Source organism: Vespa mandarinia, chromosome 20 (assembly GCF_050613455.1).
Source record: "Vespa mandarinia isolate Hongniang chromosome 20, ASM5061345v1, whole genome shotgun sequence".
Taxonomy (NCBI): domain Eukaryota; kingdom Metazoa; phylum Arthropoda; class Insecta; order Hymenoptera; family Vespidae; genus Vespa; species Vespa mandarinia.
In genome coordinates this window covers 1435001-1457059 of record NC_140829.1, presented here as the reverse complement: position 1 = coordinate 1457059, position 22059 = coordinate 1435001, and the positions used below count along the sequence as shown (strand labels likewise).

Below are 22059 nucleotides of genomic sequence, written 5' to 3'. Positions count from 1 at the left end.
AGAACACTTTACAAGATATTAACTTCGTTGCTATTGATCGATTTTTATTTTTCCTTTTCACATTAGCTCCAATTAAAACTTTCTACGTTCATTTCACTAACACAGAATAGGAGTTTTTTAATTTAATCAGTTTGCAACACTGCACGAGTTCATTGGCGTACTCAGACTAAACATAGGATATGTCAAAATTTTGTGATGGCGTCGATGTTAAAGGTTAGTTGTCACTAAATAAATATTAGTTAAAAAATTGTTTAAATATATTATTGATTTGTTTTTCAACTTGTATATATATTTATTTAGAACGTTCTATGTTTTATACTATTAAAGGGAGATTGTATTTTTTTTTTAAATGTATGCAACATTTAAATATAGACAAAAATGTATTGTTCAATAACGGTCAATTTTTAGGTTTAAATTTATTTTTAGTATTGTTTATTTATATTAGAATTTGTTATTCTTTGATATGGATTTTAAATAAGAATTGTTTTCAATGAACAAAAAGTTCTCATAAATGTAATAACATTTAATAATTATAAGTTAGGAAGAGGAAGAGAATAAGGGATAGAATTTCATATGTAAAATACATTATTGTTAATAATAGTTATTAATCGTATGATACAATTTTAGTATTAGTTCTATTTAATTGTAAAAATAAAAAAGTTTGTACGAACAATTAATATAGCAATTAATAAATTGTAAATATCGTTCATTTGTAATATATATGAGAGTAATAAATAATACAATCTAGTAATTATAGATGTATTTTTCAGAATAAAGATGAATTTACATTTGAAGATAAATGGCCATACATGCACCCTATAATATTGAAACTTCTTAACCAAGAACCAGTAACACATGCAGAATGGCAAGATTTATTTTACTCTATTCACTTGGTATGTATGTGGGATGAAAAGGGATCTACAAAGTTACGCAATCTTCTTAAAGAAAATATAATGGATTTTATAAAGCAAGCTCAACAAGTAAGAATATCATTATTTTAAGCAACAAAATTATAATATCTTTTCATTTTATTTATCATATATAACATCATATTTTAAAATGATGTTAAAATATATTTTTCCAAATTATAATAATTTTAAGATATATACATTCCTTAAATTTGCACTTTATATAGAGAGTATTAGCGCATCAAGAGGAACAAGCATTATTAAAGGCATATATAGCTGAATGGAGAAAGTTTTTTGCACAGTGCAATTATTTACCTACCCCATTTGGGCTATTAGAAACATATCTTGCTGGAAAAATTAGTTCTAGTGTACCGAAGAGAAATCAGTCTGATGATCTCGTCAGGAAAGTATGATTTTTTATCATATCTATATATAATATTTATATATAAATATATGATTATTGTCTAATCGTATATTTAAATGAAATAATTTAACCATATCATGTTTTCAATATAGCTGATGTTAGATAGTTGGAATCAAAGTATATTTGGTGAAATAAAACAGAGACTCCAAGATTCGGCTATGAGATTAGTACGTGCTGAAAGAAATGGGGAAGCATTTGATTCCCAATTAGTTATTGGTGTTAGAGAATCTTATGGTATAAATAGATAAATATTATCCTACTCTGATTATATTTTCTTGTATTATTTTTATAAATAATGTTAATAGTATTTTTTTTTTTTTTTTTTTTTTTTTTTTTTTTTTTTTTTTTTTTTTTAATATAACAATTAAAATTGTAACGTAATATTTTAATATCGTTTGCTTTTAGTAAATCTGTGTTCAAATACAGCCGATAAACTACAGATCTATAGAGAAAATTTTGAAGCTGCCTATATAGAAGCAACAGAAGCATTTTATTGGGTTAAAGCGCCAGAACAATTGTCATTACATGGAGTAGAAAATTACATGCGCTATGCAGAATCTAAATTAAGGGAAGAAGAACTACGTGCACAAAAATATTTAGAACCAAATAGTGCAAGTGTACAACTTTTAACTGATTGTTGTGTAAGAGTTTTAGTAGCAACTTTTAAATCAGTTATACTTGCGGAATGTCCAAGAATGATACAACATCATCAAACGGACGGTAAGTCTCCGTTTGTACTTTTAAATAGTTGAAATATTATATTTTATCTAGATTTTATATTTTAACCAGTATCAAAATATTTTTGTTACTTTTGATCTATGATTACAGAACTTCGATTAATGTTAAAACTAATGGATAGAGTATCAGAAGGGGTTGGTCCTATGTTAAGAAATCTTGAAGAACATATAGCAAGTGCAGGATTAGCAGATATGATGGCAGCAGTAGATTTTATTACTCAAGACTCGGAAAAATATGTAGAAAGATTATTAGATCTATTTAGACGATTTTCCACTTTAGTGAAAGAAGCATTTGATGATGACCCACGTTTCCTTACTGCACGAGATAAAGCTTACAAGCTCGTTGTTAACGATGCTACAGTTTTTAGACTCGAATTACCTGCTCGCCAAGCTTCTGGCATCGGTACAACAATTGTAAACAATAAACCTAATAATAATAACAATGGACAGCCAGAATCAAAATGTCCAGAATTGTTAGCTAATTACTGTGATATGCTTCTTAGAAAAACTCCATTAAGTAAGAAATTAACTTCAGATGAAATAGAAAGCAAATTAAGAGATGTGGTCGGTACAAAGTGCAAATTTCATTCTTATTTCTTATTAAAATAAATCTTATTAATAAATAATTTATTTAATATTTCATTTCAGTTACTTGTTTTAAAATACGTACAAAATAAAGATGTTTTCATGCGTTATCATAAGGCACATTTAACAAGAAGGCTTATATTAGATACATCAGCAGATTCTGAAAAGGAAGAAAATATGGTAGAATGGCTTAGAGAAGTTGGTATGCCTGCTGATTATGTCAATAAATTAGCCAGAATGTTTCAAGATATTAAAGTATCTCAAGATCTTAATCAACAATTTAAAGAACAATGTCGTGCTGCCATCGCAGATAGCATAAATATAAAGGTGATAGTATTCATTGTTATATTTGAGATGTAACATCTTTTTTAACAGACCGCTACAGATCTTACAAATAAAATCATAATACACAAATTTTTGTATATAGATATTAAACGCAGGTGCCTGGGCAAGAGGTAGTGAAAGGGTTACTGTAAGTTTACCTTTACAACTTGAAGATTATATACCAGAAGTTGAAGAATTTTACAAAAAAAAGCACAGTGGACGAAAGTTACAATGGTATCATCATATGTCAAATGGCACGGTAAGAATATATACGTGAGCTTTTCCAATAATAATATGAACAGAAAATATAAATATCTGTATATTATATATCATCCATAAAAAATTATAATTAGTTTTATAAACGTAATTGCTTCACATTTCCGTATATTTTTAACAATCTATTAAATCAAATTCGTTGTGGATTAAAGTATAAACATTTTTAATTAATTTACTTTTAATTAATTTACTTTTAAATAAAAGTATTTATATAATAAAATCAAAAAATCACTTTGTTGAATAAATTTTATTCCTTTTTAATAATGTAATATTCATAGATCAATAAGTACTAATTTAATTATATCTATTAATTATTTAAAAATATTGATATATATATATATATAAAAAACTTATGTATATATTAATATATATACATATGTAACTTATATATATATATATATAACTTATATATATATATGTAACTTATATAATACAAGAAAAATTTTATTTATTTAGTAACAAAGAGGGGTATTTTGTAATTTTTCACAAAGTACAATATCCCGATTCTAATTTTCAGCATCATCTTGCAACCAATTTGGATGGTGTTCCAGATAACATTTTCCAACCAAGTGGGTCGCTTCGATGTGGACGTCACAACATTTCAAATGGCTGTTTTATTTGCTTGGAATCAACGGCCTTTTGAAAAAATTTCTTATGAGAATCTTCGTCTTGCTACAGAACTTCCTGATCCAGAGTTACGACGAACGCTATGGTCATTATGTGCTTTTCCAAAATTAAAACGTCAACTTCTTTTAGTAGAACCACATGCATATAGTCCAAAAGATTTTGGGAACGATACAAGATTTTGGGTGAATCAAGAGTTTGCCATAGTGTTAGTATATAATAAATTATTATATCACTTTTATATATATATATATATATATATATATATATATATATATATATATATAAAAGTATTATATATTTTTTTTAAGTTATTCCTTTGTGTTCAATTTTTCTCAATATTTTTTAATTTCTGCATACATGATAGATTTTATTTATTTTGCAGAAAAAATGGAAAATTACAAAAAAGAGGAAAGATAAATCTAATAGGTCGATTACAATTATCTACGGAAAGAAGTAAAGAAGAGGATAATCAATCAATCGTACAACTGAGAATATTACGAGTTCAGGTATTTTAATTATTTATACATATATACAATTATTTTTCTGATCGTTATGTTAATAATATTATGTATATATGTATATATATGTATATATATGTGTATATATGTATATATATATATATATTACTTATGTTGTACAAATAGGAAGCTATCATCAAGATTTTAAAAATAAGAAAGAAAATTAGTAATGTTCAATTACAAACTGAATTAGTAGATATATTAAAAAATATGTTTTTACCAAGTAAAAAGATGATAAAAGAACAAATTGAATGGCTTATTGAGCACAAATATATTCGTAGACACGATGATGATATTAATACATTTGTGTATATGGCGTAACACCGAAATATATATCCATATAAAATTGTTCAAACTTCTATTATTAATATTATATTTTTATAAAAATTGAGTTTTCCTCGTGCAAAGATGTATACTTGAGAATAGTAAAAGATACAAAGATATATGACATTCTTTGTGAACTCCAAAAAGAAAAGAATTGGACGGTTAGTAACCTTATGTGGAATTACGAATAATATAAGAAGTCATATCACTCCAATGGACATGTATTCGAAGAAACAGGGGTAAAGCATATAAGAAAGATCTACAAAGTATCTTAATAGCAACATACTATGAGCAAGTATGAATATGTATAATTTGTTAGACTTCTTATGTAAACTTTGAAATATGTTACACAAATAACGTGTATAAAGTTTTTACTTCCTTATAATAAATTATTATTCATAATGAAATCTATTATTAATAAATATTGAAATAAAATCAGGCTAATCGAAAGATATTAATTTTTACATTTTGCTAGTTTATCCCATATAATCAACTTGCAACTTGATTTTATCTTCCAAATAATTTTGACAATTTCAATATCGCTTTTCTAGAAATGAATTTTAAATATTTTGAAAATAGGTAATAAATGGCCTATAATCTTTTGTATAAATGTATCACTTAAATTATTCCCTGTGAACTTATAAATCGTGAAATACTTAAGTAAACATAAATAACAATATCCTGTATAAAGCTTTTATATTATTTGAATAAGCTAATAAAAAATGTAAGAATATACGACTTCTATGAAATAATGACAATGATCATTTCACAAACCTATCTATTTAGAAATTATTAAGTTTAATTTTAAATAGCATCTTTTATTTTTGGTAGTGATATTTATATTTTTTATTACAAAAGATAAAACAATGTGATATATGCAATATTATCTTTATTTTATCTAATTTCAAAATATTTACATAATTACATATTTTTGGTTGATATAATTATTATTATTCATTACGTTTTTTTCCACAATGTGATGTGATAATGAACTTTTGAAAAAACAGAAAAAATAGTTTAATAAATTTTTTGTACCACAGTAACATATCGGAAAATAAATACATTATATATATATACATAGGTATTTACAAGAGTATCGAGGTTTATGGTTCTATAGCGAATGAAAAAATGTTTTCATTGGATAATCTTAAAATTGATTATTCATTATACTATTATATAAGTCTAGTTAATTGTAAAATAATTTCAAATAAAATGCACATTGTTCTTAATTAACTATCAATACTTAAAATTTATAAAATAAAAATATATTTAGTATGTCATAGTTATGACAAACTAAATGAATTATTTTTCAATACGCAAACCAGTTATATTAGATTTCTGACATACGTATTATCACGAAAATTATGTGCTGTATACACATATAAAAGATATTTATTATTGTATCATACGTATTCATGTACACTGTAGATATGTGCATGCGCATATATCTTGTGTATTTATATTTACATACTTAAAACAATTGTTTGCTCTGTTTTGTAACTGCCGTAATGAAAATACTACTAGGTAAAATATTAAAACAATTTACCCGTGTATATTTCATATAGTCGGAATAGAGTATATACATATGCACACACACAAAACTACTGTCATAATAATGTTACAGTAATACTGATATTCAAATTGCATGTGTATATTTAATTCTTATTAATTTGATTCCATTTAATAATAGTTTGTTCTTATGACATTTAACAAGTCATTATAAAGAATCTTTAAAAAATTTAATTGATCAAAACATAAAAATCGATACTCGAAGAAATTTAACATTCAAATAGAGAAAACAAAATGATCCAAGATCGTTTATATTTCTTTTATCGCATTCATAAAATAACACGCACGCACGCACACGTGTATATGTACATCATATGTTAATATCATAACTACAATTTGAACCTTAACTTCCACACACAAACACAACTTACATTAGAATAACATGTTCTCAAAGAATCTGCTGAACGTAAAGATTACGATCAGATTGACATTTTCATTTTTTTATTAATTATCGTAGACTTCTAGCTATTATAACATTTGCTTTTCACAACATTAAAGTAAAACAATGAGCAATACTTTAAAATACAAGGAACATCGATAATTTTAAGAACAATTTAAGTCATCAATGCAGCATTACTCAGTTTTCTGTTATACTTATCAGTATTATCATATTGTCTAATACTGTATAATGTAGAAGCTTTAAGAGTACGCGATAAAGAGTAATTTTTATGACACAGCAGAGAATACAATTATTATTTGAAGTTAAAGATTTAATATCCAATCTTTTTTAGCTAGAATTTTTGTTTCACAAAACATCAATGTTTACCAACATTTTTTATAATATGTAACTTCTTCATTGCTAAAGATACTTCACTATTTTTAAAAATTCTTAAACTGTACATTTTTCATTTTCATATATTGATTTAGCCCGAATTAGCATTTAATAGTCCAAAAATTAATCAAAATATTTAATCAAAACAGATATTTCAAACTGATATAAGTCTAGAACTTCTAGACTACATTTAAACAGTGATTATAATAACATTTATAGTGTTTTTGAATTTTTACATTGATATAACAAGAGTTTCACGTACTTAATTTTGATTGGAACTTTAATATTATATATTCAATACCTACATTTTATAAGAATTTTCATGTTCATCGATTAATGACACTTTAATATTTAACTATCATGGCAAAAATTAAAAAAAAAGAAAAGAAAAAAGAACGAGACTGCAATATACTGACTATAAATTATAATTACGTTCATTGCCAGTTTTGTACGATATTTTTTATTATAGTTACTTCTTGGATGGATAAATGATTTATTGGACGTGTATTATGTATAATGTGTTTCCAAAAAAATTTCATTAATGTTCTGGACAACGTGTATGTTGAATACGTGGGCCACTTTTCATAGGATTCTCAGTTTCACAAACATGAACAACAATGCCTGGTTGTCCAGAACCTCCCGGGTGTAACTCATGACTACCACCTGACATAGTAATAACATAAATAATATTATCAATAATTTCTTAAATAGTAAAAGCATATCTTTCTCTCTCTCCCCTTCCCCCTTCCCCCTTCCCTCTCTCTCTCTCTCTCTCTCTCTCTCTCTCTCTTTCTCTTATAGTTTACTAATAAATTTTATTAAACACAATAATTAATGAAGAAAATATAAATACCTGCAGATAAGTTTGCTATAGCTGCTAATAAATCATGGTTGACTAAAGGTTCATTCTCCTCTCGTGGCTTCCAACCAACAGGTGGAGACGATGGAGGAGATATTAGGAACTGCTTTGTAAGAGCTGGTGGTTGAAGGTGTTGATCTTCCATATCTGTTCAATAATAAATCTTATTAATTAATAATAATTGATACTAATTGTAAGAAAAGAATAATTTTTTCTGTTTACATGTAAATACAGGTATATAAAATTTATTGATCTCTTTTATATTTCTGTTACGTACCTATCGGTGTCACTGGTTGTGCAAAATAACAATTAATATCAGTTTCACCAAAATGAGTTTGATGTAATTGTATTCTAGCATTGGCTGCTGCATTTGGAGAATTATAGTTAACTCTCATCCTTCTAAATGATTTGAAGTATTGGAATGTAGCATCTTCTCCAAATTGTTTAAAAAGATTCTCTATTGCAGACTGCAAAAAGATATATGAAAGTTATATACATTAATATATATTGTAAAATCCATTGCATATATGCAAATCAATTCTGATAAAAATAATATTATTACCTTTAATTCATCTACTTTAAACACTCCAGGATCTACATTTGTGACAATAACAGATGTTGGTAAATCTTCATCATGAATCAATTCATCTATTGACCTTGAATTCAAACAACCATGACCCTTTTCTCCTTCAAAATCAAGTTCCAATTGTTCATAATTTGGATGCAAATTAGGTAATCCATCAACTTCATTTATTATTATATTTTCCGTCTCTTCAGATTCTTCATCTCCCAGTATATCGGTACTATCTTTCTCCTCCATAGTTACTTCCTAAGCTTTAACAAATAAAATAATATTCAAATGTTTCAATGATATAATTATACAATTGGATGTATATAAATTTAAATTTACTTAAAGTATGATTATAAAGTATAATAAATATCGATAAATTAAAAAAATTATATATATATATGAATACGCACATGTGTTGACATGTATGCTTTTTGAAATTTTTTAAACTCTTCAATACACATGCATGCATGTTTTGCACAGACTGCTATTCTTTTACCACGACTTATTCTTTTATAGACTGTAAAGTGGAAAATCTTTGTTATTCTGTTATTACACTATTATATTATTATTCCACGATAGAAAGTAAATTTACATCTTTATATTGAAATTGAAATAACTATTACTACTAACTTGAATATAAAACTAATTAAAATTTTAGTTTTATTATATTTTCTATCAAAAACTTAGGACATTCAAATGTCAAATTGCTCCATAAAAGAAAGCACTCTGTCTTAAAATCTTTTGTGCAATGTCAAATAAAAAATATTTTATATTAAATGATTTAAAATGATGTTAAATAAAAGCAGAATACACATAATATGTTATATAAGTCTTGCTTTTACATATGATTTTTTGTTATAAAAGATGCCATTATGAAGATATATATATACATATATATATATACATATACATATATATATATATATATATATATATACATATATATATATAATGCTGATTTTATTGAATAAACTATTCATCAAACATAATAATTAGGCAATGATTGATTGATTGATTGATTGTTGACTACAAAAAATATTTTAAGATATTTCAAAATCTATATAATGTTTCAAATTGTATTATTGATTGGAAGTTGAATTTACAAAATAAAAGGAAAATATTTATATAATAAATTACTGTAGGAATTATAAGATTAAATGTAAAACATAATATAAAGCCATGCACGAGTGCGTTTGTTGCAACAATTTGCAAAGTTCATCATTAATTACGCTAGTGAACGTAGTTTCGACAATTTTAAAAACATAAATTTACATAAAAATCATGATAAAAATTCTTTATGTGGTTGACAATATGTAACTGGATCTTGCCTGTTTCTAAAATGTAGAAATTCCTATGATCGAGTAACTTTAATACTAATCTCTCTCTCTCTCTCTCTCTCTCTCTCTCCCTCCCTCTCCCCTCTCTCTCTCTCTCTCTTTCTCTCTCTTTCTCGTCGCGTTTCAATTAATATTACATAAATACTTTCTTCCTTTACGGAGTGTGTACAAAATAAATAATGACATTAATTAAATCCACAAAGTTTCGCCAACAATCTTAACTGATCTTAACACCGCATCGTATTTACCATTTTATAATCGTCGTAACCCTCTTTTTCATTTGTGACCATAGAAATGACAACACCAAGATGGACACAAATCTTCGTGTATATCTGTTCCTTCTAAAATATTTTATAATAGTTACAACACGTTTTATTTGAAAAATTTTTTACAATGTCATATCATAATAAAAACAACCTAATTGAAATTAAAATGATCTATTATAGGAATTCATTAAAATATATCAATTACGTTAGATAAAATTTTCTTAATCCAAATCAAATAACCAATTATCACGTACCATGAATGCAATGGTTGTACACGATTGGAGGATTTTTGGACATTTAACACTTTTAATCTATGGATATGATATATATCTATATATATATATACGTACATACGAGTAAGAGAGAGAAAGGGACAGAGAGAAACGATCGCGGCGCCTCTGGTTAATACTACTCTAACTAAAGTAAAAAAGTGGAATGATTCTTTGATGATGGATGCTTCCACCTTATTGAAGGGTTCTTTGATTTAGCTTAGAGACGCCGAAATGTTCTATGTATGTATTAACTTCTCGTTCTATATGTTTTTTTTAAAGACTATTGTATTATATCATAAATTGTAATAAGTCCTTACCATAGTGAAATATAATTTCATCGATTTATTCAACAAATTTTAGGAGTTCTAAGAAGGATGATAATTACATCTTTTCAAGGAATGATCATCAGTAATTTCGATTTACCGTGTTACGTGGCGTATTGAAATTGGATTGAAAAAATAAAAGAAAAAAGGAAAACGTAATTACGTTGCATTTTCGAATGGGGAAGATATTGTTCTTCTTTATATAATCCAATTTATCTGAAGTACAAACTACTTTAATTTTTTCCTTTTTTTAATACAAAATGGCATTGCCACCGAATTATAAGCAAGTAGCAATGGCTACGTCAAATGTTGTTGCGTCCAATCGTAAGTATAATTAAAATATTTTATACTTATTTTATTTAATAAATTATCACACTTTGTCTATTCTACGTGAATCAATCTAAAATGAAATATATTCTTCTATTTAGAGCGTATCAGAGCATCTGGTGGAAGTAGCAGTAGTTCGAATACCAGTGTAAGTATTGAGTATATGTTTCATTATTTTCATTTGATAAGAGTTCTAATGAAATTTTTATGTTAATTTAGAAGGATACGCAAAGTCCTTTTATACAAACTCCTCATAGTCATCCAGGATTCACGCCTCAAAAAGTAGGAAAAAATACAAATGTAAGTAGATATTATAGATTTTATAAAGTAATAAGTATTGAGAAAATAATACATTTGTATTATGGATAAATAGGCAGATTCACGAATGCCAAAACCGCCCAAACCACCTGAAAAACCTCTTATGCCGTATATGAGATATAGCAGGAAAGTATGGGATCAAGTAAAAGCTCAAAATCCTGAATTAAAACTTTGGGAAATAGGTAAAATTATAGGTCAAATGTGGAGAGATTTGCCAGAAGAAGATAAAACAGAATTTATAGAGGAATACGAAGCTGAAAAAGTATGTTTTATGTTTTTATATCATGTATATTATATTGTATATATTTCATAATATGTGTATATATATGTATATATATATATATATACACATATATATAATTTCTAAATTTTATAATTTAGGTAGAATATGAAAAAAGCTTAAAGACTTATCATAATTCTCCAGCATATTTGGCTTACATTGCTGCTAAGAACAGAGGAAAGTCAGGTTGGTTATACATATGTGATTAAAATACATATAATTGGTATTCAATTTGATGACAAATTTTATAATTTTATCTTATATGTAATACAGCGTTATGTGCTGCTCAACAAAATAATGATGATCGAGAAAGTCATGAACGTTCTTCTGGTAGTAGTAAAAGTCAAGCTGCACAAGATAGAAGGATTGATATTTTACCTGCGGAAGATGACGATGGTATGTTTGATATATATTAATGTGATAAAAATTTATAAGAGATATTCTTATAATTTTCAGATCAAGATGATGGATATTCTGTAAAACATGTGGCATATTCTCGCTATACAAGAAATCATCGCCTTATTAATGAAATCTTCAGTGATACTGTTGTTCCTGATGTCCGTTCTGTTGTTACGACTCAAAGAATGCAAGTCCTACGCCGTCAAGTACAATCTTTAACTATGCATCAGGTAATAAATAAAAATGTAATTACTATTTTTTTTTATGAACAATACTTTGCTTATAAAAATAAATAATTTCAGAAAAAACTGGAAGCAGAATTGCAACAAATAGAAGAAAAATTTGAAGCAAAGAAAAGAAAATTTATTGAAACAAGTGAAATATTTCAAGAAGAATTGAAAAAAGTAAATGTTAATTTTTATATTAATTGATAAATATAAGCTGATATATATGAAATATTTAGACTAGTGGTGTCCAACCTTTTTGGTTGTCTGGGCCGTATTAAGTGAAATTTTTTAATTTACTTGGGCCGTATATAAAAAAATAAAAAATGAAATATAGTAAATGTATATAATAGTACAAAATTTCCTTTTTTTTTTGTTTTGTTTTGTTTTTTAGTCACTCTATCTTCTCAACAAAACATACGGTATGCTTTCACGTATAAAGTATGTATAAAATGTCGCCTTGTGGCGTCATTCACGTTCACTTGACTTCTGCTGCTATCGATGTTTCTTTGTTTTTTGTGCATAAAGCGATTATATTTCGGTCGCCGCAATGGGCAATCACCGATTGAAGCTACCACAAGAAATTTTTGCTGGGCCACATTACTTGCATTACTGGGCCGCGGGTCGGACACCACTGATTTAAACCAACTTTAATAAAAAAATTTATTACAGCATTGTAAACCAGCAGTAGATGAAGAAACATTTAATAAAATGGTAGAACGACAATACGAAGTACTTAGAAGAGAAAGATTAAGAGGATCGGAAGAAAATCGATCTGATGGTCCTGCATCAAATGAATCTACACCAAATTCTACTCCTACTCCAACTCCAGCTTCTCTTAATGATGAACCACCGTCTGAGGTTAGTTTTAATGTTTCCTATATTTTAGCAATAATACGTTAAATTTTTTATGTATATATTTTATAGGCTACCGAAAATGATACAATCGATAAAAAGACCAATGGTTTTGAAAAATCTAATAATGAAATAAAGAAAGAAAACTCATCGCCTCCATACGTTGAGACAAAATCAGAATCTCCTACTGTACAAGGAAATCAGTCGATGAATCAACATGGATCTAATTCTAGTATGTATTGTGTATCTGTTACTCCAATTCAACAACAATCACCACAACAACAACAGCAGCAACAACCAACGCCACCACCGTCAATATCATTGATACCACAACAACAGCAACAACACCAACAGCAGCAGCAGCAACAATCAGCACCTTTGCCACCATCAATATCGCTGGTACCAACACAACAGCAGCCACAGCAACACCATCAACAGCAGGCACAGCAACATCATCAACAACAGCATCAACAACAACAACATCAACATCAACTGCATCAACAACAACAGCATCATCAACAGCAGCAGCAACAGCAGCAGCAGCAGCAACAACAACAACAACAACAACACCAACAACCTGCTCAATCTCATCAACAATCACCACCACAGTCGCATCAACAATCAACACCTCAAACTCATCAACAACCACCACCTCAAACCCATCAACAACCAACCTCTCAAACTCATCCGCAAGCAACACCTCAATCTCATCAACAACCACCTTCGCAGCCACAACAGCAACCACCACCTCAATCTCATCAACATCCTCCATCTCAAACTCATTCACAACCTCCACCTCAAACTCATCAACCACCACCACCTCAGCCCCATCCACAACCACCACCTCAGCCCCATCCACAACCACCACCTCAGTCCCATCCACAACCACCACCTCAAACTCATCAACCACCACCACCTCAGCCCCATCCACAACCACCATCCCAAACTCATCAACAGCCACCACCACCTCAGTCTCATCCACAACCACCATCTCAAACTCATCAACCACCGCCACCTCCTCAAACTCATCAACAACCAACACCTCAACCTCATCAGCAACCACCTTCACAGCCACAGCAACAACCACCGCCTCAATCTCATCAACAACCACCACCCCAAACTCATCAACAACCACCACCGCCTCAGTCCCATCCACAACCACCACCTCAGTCCCATCCACAACCACCACCACAGTTCCATCCGCAACCATCACCTCAAACTCATCAGCCGCCACCACCTCAGCCACATCAACAACCACCATCTCAATCTCATCAGCAGCCACCCCCTCCATCTCATCAACCACCACCTCAGTCTCACCAACTACCACCTCAATCCCATCCACAACCGTCGCCGCAACCTCATCCCCCTCCACCTCAATCTCATCAACAATCACCATCTCAATCTCATCAACAACAATCACATCAGCAAACAGCACCTCCAACATCTTCACAGCAACAGCAATCTAGTACTACTAGCGCTACTGTACCAGTGACAGTAAGCGCAACTCAAAACATACCAAATATGCCTCCAGTATCTTCACCTGCACCTCCGTTACACAATCCTCATCAGCAAGGAATGCTATCTAATCATACTATGTCGCCGCATCAAACATCTCAAGGAACCCAAGGAACGCAGGTTCTTCCTCCTCAAGGGCCAGTAACTAATCCACACACATCGCCCATAATACCACCTAATCAAGGATATGGCCAACAATATCAACCAGGACCTGGTCCACAGCCACAAAATGTCCCACTAGCCCCAAGACCTCCACATCCTTCTTATACTTATTCACAACAGCAACCATATCATCAACCTTATCCACAATATGCTCACCCCTATTATCATCAACCATATTCTCAATATTCACCACATACTATGAGCCGTCCTCATACGCACAGTCCTCATAGTCCACACAGTCCGCATTATCATCCACAATCCCCTCATACCGTAGGAGAAAGTAATGCAGCTAATAACAGTGTATCTGGTTCAGGTACTACTTCTGGTTCTACTCCTGATAGTAATAATTCATCTTATTCTCCAGCATCAGGGCATTGTGAAAATGAACGTACTACTGCTCCTGACAGTCAGGAGTCTTCTACTGATATGAAATCAGGCTCTGTGTAAAGCATATTTTCCTCTTTTTTTCTCTTTTTTTATTTCTTTCATTTCTTTATCCATTATCATGCTTTCATTATAAAAAAATGGCACATTTAAGTAAACATAACATAAAAATAAACATAATAGATTATATAATTTGTATAATAAAAATATGTAATCTTTTAATCATCTATTGTAAATTGCTATGACGGTCTACAATACAAGATTATATTTAAAAACAACGAGTTTATTCATATAATATGTAAATCTTATTGATATACAATTTGAATGCTTATTACAATATTTTTCTCTTACTTCACAGGCTTCATTTGCCATAATCCATCATTCAAATAATGACAATTCTCGATTCCTACTCCTTTATTCACTTTGGCACTGTAAATCATATTTTAATATATACCCTACTTTATAATTTAATAATCTAATACATAATTTAATACATAATATAACCATGTCGATATAAACATGATGGAAAAGGTATAAATGCTTAATTCAAAGTAACAATGCAGAACCAGATCACTACTTACATATCTTCTGTTGATAGAGTAGTTACTCCCACTGCTAAAGCATGCTGCTTTCCTTCTGCCATAACTGCCTAGTTGCTTGTTAAGTTTATACATAATATTTTATGGATAAAACTATCAAATTTATAACATTATACGGAACATCAAGATTATAAAAAAACAAAAAATTCATGCTACTTTGACTCAAAAAGAAACAAAAAATGTGCCATTCAAATTATCAATTTTTCTTTTTAAAAAATTTACTATTAAATAATCTATATTATCTTATATATATATAAGGATACAACAACGGTTCCCTTCTCTACTGGCGTCATTCTTGCACCCTTTGACGTTAAACCAGGACACATAATATTTGCACCGCTAAGTACAAATCTGATTGCTCCTTTATCGACTTGTTCCATTGGTAGAAAGAACGGATCTTAAAAGATGAAAAATTTTACAATAAACATTTAACAAAATACTTATCTTTTGAATGTCTATAATGATGATATAAATGTTCTAATAATGTTAAATTATCTTACATTTGTGTAATAACCTTAATGTAGGCATCCATGGGCCTTCACGTTGTCGAAAGAACAAAAGTTCTCCTGCTGCGTTGACTATAATTTCTATGTGATCATGACTATGATCGAAACATTGTACCTTTGTTAATTTATATTCATCAATATACAAATTTATGAAACAATATATATTTATGAAAAATCTTACCACTTAACAATTCTAAATGCATCTTTCTTTGGAATGATAGTATCCACATGACTTTCTAAATGTGGATATAAATCCAAGAGTTTCGAACGTATTCCTTTCTGAACGGAAGATTTTAATTGCTGTATACCCGAAACACTATCCTTTTCATCGAATCTATTCGTAATTACAAATAAAAATAAACGTATATGTTCACGAACATGCGAGTAAGGTTATGTACTGATATATACGTACTTTTTAAACATCTTTCCTTGTTAGTAAAAAATACAATTTTTTATAGAAAATATCCTAATTTTTTTTTCTTGTTACTTATTATTCAACTAAAATATAATAAATATCAATTATCTTAAATTTTGTTTAGCCGAAACCGTTACAGACAGAACGCTTCCTTAATGTTACGTTGGTACACGTAACTACTACTACTACTACTCTACTACACTACACTACACTACACTACTACTACTACTACTACACACTATTATTACTGCTGCTGCTGCTATTTGCTATCAGTACCAACGATATAAAAATGTGTTTTCTATGTCGACATAAAAATGTGTTTTCTGTGCCGACATAAAAATGTATTTTTCAAATATTTGATTAAATAAATGACTCAATCCTTTGCAAAGATAAAATAACAATATGCGATAATCTATTAACAGAATTATGAAGACGCGTGCGAAATTTATAAAAAAAAATTTTAAAAAACGATTCTCAAATGATAACGTGATATACTTTAGAAAATTTCAAAAGATGAATATTGGTAATAGAGCTGTATAATTTCCGCATACTTTTTTCGATTAGAATCTATACTCACCATTTAAATAACGTATAAATAAATTATTAAAAAACCAAAATAATCGATCGAGAGATTCGAATGGGTTAATTTAGATAAATTTATTTTTTGTATTTGTTTCAATTTTCTTTTTTTCAATACATATTTAAATTGCTTTTATGAAACATTATAATCTATACGTAGCTATGTAAAAAGAAAAAAAAAGTTGAGAAAAATTTTAAAACAAAAAAAAAACTGCTATTATAAATTTTTTTATCATAATTCACAATTGATTATAAAAATATATTGCATTGATAAGAAACAAATGAAGATAAGCACTCAGACTTCTTAACTTCATTAATCTCTATCGATCATTTTTTAATCTGAATTTTAAAAAAGACATATATATATATATATATATATATATATATATATATACATCTATATGTATTTTATCTCTTTTCCACTATACAATAACTAAATTTATATTAAAACTAATATTATATATATATATACACCCTTTAATTATCATTTATACTGTCTGGCAGTCAATTATTATTAAAGTACGATTAAAAAAACCTACGATTATTTCGAAAACTCATTATCGACGTGCGCAATCAATTTCAACGAATTTTATTTTACGCTCTATAAAAAAAATCTCTAAGAAATCTAATTTACTTAAAGATTAATAATATACAAAAGAATATATCGATAATTAACGAAAAGAAGAGAAAAATAATAATAATAAAAAAAAAGAAAAAAAAATATAAAAAGAAAACTCGGTGCTTTCATTACTCATTACTCATCGAGATAATATGTGTAACGTGCATCGATATAATAAAAAAAAAAAAAAAAAAAAAAAAGAAAAAGAGAAAGAAAGAAAAAAACAAATAAGGAAAAACATAATAAAAAAAAAAAAAAAAAAGAAAACAAAAAGATCTCAATTCGTACGCCAACAAAATAATCACGCGTATGCATCAATAAAATATAAAAATAAATTAATCTAAGGAGATCTTTCGAAGGAAGTTGCGGTAGGCCGCGAGGAGGATGTGGAAGGACCGCGGGAATTATGGACGGTATTTAAACTTAAAGTTGAATATCTCGGAACTTCATTCATTAATGTCGCTTGCTCGTAAGTAGGCGGTTGATCGTCCCACCTCAATGATTTTAAATATCTTCTTTCTTGTCGTCTTTTATCAAGAGCACGTAAAACAATGACCATAGGTCCAACTACGAGCATAGCTGCACCAACAGCGACCATAGCAATGGCGGCCGCAGCACCGCCGGCATTCGCACGAGTACGTATTTTTTTTTCCTTTCCCCAATTAGTCGTTGCAGTTGAACTTAAAGTTTTACCAGGATCAACGACGGTATTATCGTAATCTTCGGTTTTATTCGACTGATATGACGAATCATAGACGTCACGTTGCGTGCTCGTTTCACTTGAGTTAATCAAATCGTTCTTCTTTCTTTCTCTTTCTTCTTTATCTTTTTCTTCTTCTTCTTCTTCTTCTTCTTCTTTTTTTTTCTTCTCTTCCTTGAGTTCGTTCAATTTCTTTGTTATTGAATGCCCATCATTAATATCTTCAATAACATTATTTTCAAAGTGATTACGTTCATTCGTCGCACTCGAACGTCGGTTCCAATGTCTTTCCGACATATCGTTTTCCTTTTCCTGATATAATTTTAAATTGACGGTTAAATCTTTTTTATATTTCGTAATATCATTAAAAATATCATCTTTATCCGCCGTTCTCTTTGTTTTATCATTTAAGTATCTGATCGTCGCATCATTTCTTTCCTAAGAGAAAATTTGAAATCACGATATAATGTATAATTGTTACATTGAAATAATATCCATTATAGAAATTATATTTGAAATTTTACTTTTGATGTTTTAACAAAAAATTAATTTATGTATTTTACACGTGTAAATGAATGAATGAATAAATGAATGAATGAATGAACGAAGGAACGAACGAACGAACGACGTTATACAATATTGCACGATATTAATACAATTACTTATAAATATAATGCGTACTTACGTACGAGGTTTCATAAAAGTTTCATATAGGAATCTAATCTCGATTCATACCGTAGACATTTTTTTCGACCGACATTGCGACATTAAACCGATATTAAAACGCAAATCTTCCGTATATTATATTTCGTCGTATTTTCAATTTCTTCGTGAAAAATACATATATAGATATTCTTTATATCATCGCTATTACATACATATATATATATGTGTGTATGTACTTATATATATATATAAATTATGTACCTGTGTATCGTCTTTTGTTTCTATTGTGGACTGACTTCGCAAGGAGGTTACGCCTTTTTGAAGAAGAACTATGCCAACTGAGATCCAAGCTGTGAACTGTAGAACGATCACTAGCTTCGAGGCACAATTGTTCGATCTCGAATATAATGGCATTTTGATGTTTTCGAGAGCCGAAATAGTAATCAGTTTTGCACCGTTGATTTCACTGTATGTAAGGACACAGAGAAAGGAACAAAGATATATACATATATTTATATATATATATACATATACATATACATATACATACACATACACATACATACGTAACATATACATATTATAATATTACACATATGTGTATTTATGTATGTATGTATGTATGTGTGTGTGTGTACGTGTATGTGTACATATATATTTATCAATTTAAAAAAACTTTGACATATCTCTTTTGATGAGAAAAGATAATATATGTGCAGATATTTTTAAGCCAGCCCAAGTGATTATCGAGAACATCATGCAGATATTTTTTTTTTTCACATATTTATTATATCATTAATTGTGCATACTTGAAATTAAGCGTTCTGTGCCATAAATACAAAATAAATTGTTTATTTACGATTAGTATATAAATTAACTTAACAGATTATACATGAGAAAATAATTGCGATTAATATCTACGATTAAACTACGATTCTTTTATTATTTATTATTATAACAGAAGAAATTCACGAGTAATATATAATACCTTTTAGATCTAAATACGTATAAACAAAATAAAAGGCTTTCTAAATTCTAATCAAATCAAGGACATAACATTCCGTTCCGCTATCGTTAATGGCGATATATACTTACATCGATCGAACGATTCAATCAAAACAGCGAATGTCGAATAATATTGTCGTAGATGATATAAAATCCCGGAATGAAATAAAATTGAACCATTCGTATTGTACGAGAAATCGTTTTTAAAAATTCTTCCGACTGTTGTATACATATATATGTATATATGTATATATATACATATATATAAATATACACAGTGAACGAATACGAAACTCTTCGACCGTTTAACAAAAGTATCTAAATAACAAATTAACAAGAAGTATCGCGAGTCATCCCGTGAAACAAACAATTTGTTTATCTACGTATTTATCGAATTAACAATGATATATTAAACACTGATTATTAATTTTCTATAGCTTATACTATACTAAAACCATCACCGACATATTATATTCTCATTTCAATATATTAGTTACAATATTGACGTCGAAACTGACAACGTTGTCGTCATCGTCGACAACGACGACGACAACGACGACGGCGACGTCGTCATCGTTAACGACGCGTCGTCTCGCTACCGTTACTCTTTCCTCTTATCGTTACTAAAGCTCGACGTCAACATGATAAACGTGCAGAAAATGAAAAAAAAAGAAGAGAAAAAAGAAAGAAAGAAAGAAAGAAAGAAAGAAAAGAAAAAAAAAACAAAAAAAAAAGAGAAGAATAAATCTTTGAACGATCTCATTATACGTCATACATTACATACATATATACGTACTTACGTAGAGAGAGATAGGTATATACATACATACATACTTATATCACATACATACATCATCATACATACATACATACTTGCATGCATATGTAACCGAATACGCGACGCACGATCAGATGTTCGCTCGTGAGAAGGTACATTGCCGTATACGTTGTGCAGTACGTAACGATCGCACGCAGTACATTATTCGATTGGGTTAAACACATATGACGTTGTCAATTGTTGTAATTGTTGTTATTATTATTGTTGCTGTTGTTGTTGTTGTTGTTGTTGTTGTTGTTATAGTTGTTCTTGTTACAGTTGTAGTTGTAGTTATAGCAGTTGTTGGCTGTTATAAGGATGTTCTTTCTAAATGTACGATATAAGAAAAAAAGGAAAAAAAAATTAAATAAAAAGAATGAATAAATAAATAAATAAATAAATAAATAAATAGAATGGATATTATCCGTAATCACGAGGTTTCGCGACGAACACGGCGTGACCAACGTAAACGTTAAAGCAAATGTAATGCGACTGGGTATGAATCATTGGCCCTGGCTCTGCATGATTAAAAGAGACTCCCCACCGACACCCCTCGCCATTACCGTGCCAGTGCTCACGGCAACGTTTTTGTTACGGCATCGTCATCCTCGTCGCCATTATTATTATTATTATTATTATTATTATTATTATTATTATTATTTATTTCATCCAAACAGGTCGTAAACAATATATGAATTTATTATTATTAAACGAAATGTTGGACCTTGATAAGACATTTAGTTTTCAATTATATAATTTCTATTTATAAATGTAATAGTTTCTGTCTCTCTCTCTCTTTTTCTTATTCTTTTTCTCCCATAAGTGACGAAATAAACCGGTTTCAAATCCATCGGATTTCTGTCTTATCGTCTGAAGATGGATTACCTGTTTGGATATAAAATTTACATTTTCTTTTTTCCTATTTTTCTTTTTCCTTTTTTATCACTCCATTTACGTGTGTTATATGATAATCGATTACGTTAACATTACTTAATTT

At 29.0% G+C, this 22059-nt stretch overlaps 5 protein-coding genes across 16 annotated transcripts in view; 2 read left to right on the top strand and 3 right to left on the bottom strand.

Moving 5' to 3' along the window:
* The first annotated feature begins 140 nt into the window (after nt 1-140).
* Cul5 (cullin 5) lies at nt 141-5211 on the top strand. The gene is made up of 11 exons (XM_035879046.2): nt 141-213; nt 771-980; nt 1136-1315; nt 1425-1566; nt 1738-2052; nt 2161-2633; nt 2718-2981; nt 3082-3237; nt 3806-4086; nt 4264-4387; nt 4526-5211. The coding sequence occupies exons 1-11, from the start codon at nt 196-198 to the stop codon at nt 4718-4720; spliced, it is 2358 nt and encodes a 785-aa protein (XP_035734939.1). The 5' UTR covers nt 141-195; the 3' UTR covers nt 4721-5211.
* A 386-nt stretch (nt 5212-5597) lies between these two features.
* On the bottom strand, nt 5598-10187 carry sra (RRM_RCAN_like domain containing protein Sra). Of its 7 annotated transcripts, none has more exons than XM_035879048.2 (6): nt 10080-10135; nt 8905-9011; nt 8486-8752; nt 8201-8390; nt 7918-8070; nt 5598-7727 (listed from the first exon to the last, which is right to left on the bottom strand). In XM_035879048.2, the coding sequence occupies exons 2-6, from the start codon at nt 8953-8955 to the stop codon at nt 7603-7605; spliced, it is 786 nt and encodes a 261-aa protein (XP_035734941.1). In that variant the 5' UTR covers nt 8956-9011; nt 10080-10135; the 3' UTR covers nt 5598-7602. The 7 variants fall into 7 exon arrangements, with proteins under 7 accessions (XP_035734941.1, XP_035734945.1, XP_085519221.1 ...); XM_035879052.2 differs by having other exon boundaries at nt 8486-8757; nt 10080-10132; XM_085663095.1 differs by lacking the exon at nt 10080-10135 and adding an exon at nt 9823-10073 and having other exon boundaries at nt 8486-8757.
* A 288-nt stretch (nt 10188-10475) lies between these two features.
* On the top strand, nt 10476-16622 carry LOC118447273 (uncharacterized). Its single transcript, XM_035879031.2, has 11 exons — nt 10476-10609; nt 10730-11016; nt 11121-11167; nt 11239-11319; nt 11393-11599; nt 11719-11803; nt 11891-12013; nt 12074-12246; nt 12319-12420; nt 12913-13101; nt 13168-16622. The coding sequence occupies exons 2-11, from the start codon at nt 10953-10955 to the stop codon at nt 15217-15219; spliced, it is 3123 nt and encodes a 1040-aa protein (XP_035734924.2). The 5' UTR covers nt 10476-10609; nt 10730-10952; the 3' UTR covers nt 15220-16622.
* MCTS1 (malignant T-cell-amplified sequence 1 homolog) lies at nt 15446-17058 on the bottom strand. The gene is made up of 6 exons (XM_035879041.2): nt 16674-17058; nt 16443-16595; nt 16256-16356; nt 16019-16152; nt 15738-15805; nt 15446-15585 (listed from the first exon to the last, which is right to left on the bottom strand). Exons 1-6 carry the CDS (start codon nt 16682-16684, stop codon nt 15504-15506), a joined length of 549 nt encoding a protein of 182 aa, XP_035734934.1. The 5' UTR covers nt 16685-17058; the 3' UTR covers nt 15446-15503.
* A 1041-nt stretch (nt 17059-18099) lies between these two features.
* The window catches only part of LOC118447274 (uncharacterized), a 4812-nt gene continuing 852 nt past the window's right edge, over nt 18100-22059 (bottom strand). The window contains exons 2-4 of one of the 6 annotated variants that reach the window (XM_035879034.2): nt 21046-21389; nt 19502-19706; nt 18100-19012 (exon numbers count right to left, since the gene is read on the bottom strand). In XM_035879034.2, coding sequence (XP_035734927.2) covers nt 18215-19012; nt 19502-19706; nt 21046-21128 — 1086 coding nt within the window. In that variant the 5' untranslated portion in view covers nt 21129-21389 and the 3' untranslated portion in view covers nt 18100-18214. Of the gene's footprint in view, nt 19013-19501; nt 19707-20335; nt 21568-22059 lie in introns of those variants that run through there. The other 5 variants (XM_035879039.2, XM_035879033.2, XM_085663067.1 and 2 more) reach the window with 5 other exon arrangements.

Bases quoted from the DNA above. Each gene is read 5' to 3' on its own strand.
- Cul5 (XM_035879046.2), top strand. The intron at 3,238-3,805 runs GTAAGAATATAT...ATGGTGTTCCAG, and splicing joins ATCATATGTCAAATGGCACG to ATAACATTTTCCAACCAAGT. The intron at 4,388-4,525 runs GTATTTTAATTA...TTGTACAAATAG, and splicing joins TGAGAATATTACGAGTTCAG to GAAGCTATCATCAAGATTTT.
- sra (XM_035879048.2), bottom strand. From the start codon at position 8,955: ATGTGTATTGAAGAGTTTAAAAAATTTCAAAAAGCATACATGTCAACA. The intron at 8,391-8,485 runs GTAATAATATTA...ATCTTTTTGCAG, and splicing joins TTAAAGTAGATGAATTAAAG to TCTGCAATAGAGAATCTTTT. The intron at 7,728-7,917 runs GTATTTATATTT...TTACTATGTCAG, and splicing joins TATAGCAAACTTATCTGCAG to GTGGTAGTCATGAGTTACAC.
- LOC118447273 (XM_035879031.2), top strand. From the start codon at position 10,953: ATGGCATTGCCACCGAATTATAAGCAAGTAGCAATGGCTACGTCAAAT. The intron at 11,320-11,392 runs GTAAGTAGATAT...ATGGATAAATAG, and splicing joins AAGTAGGAAAAAATACAAAT to GCAGATTCACGAATGCCAAA. The intron at 11,600-11,718 runs GTATGTTTTATG...TTTATAATTTAG, and splicing joins AGGAATACGAAGCTGAAAAA to GTAGAATATGAAAAAAGCTT.
- MCTS1 (XM_035879041.2), bottom strand. The intron at 16,357-16,442 runs GTAAGATTTTTC...TTTCGATCATAG, and splicing joins GCATTTAGAATTGTTAAGTG to TCATGATCACATAGAAATTA. The intron at 16,153-16,255 runs GTAAGATAATTT...TCATCTTTTAAG, and splicing joins ATTAAGGTTATTACACAAAT to ATCCGTTCTTTCTACCAATG.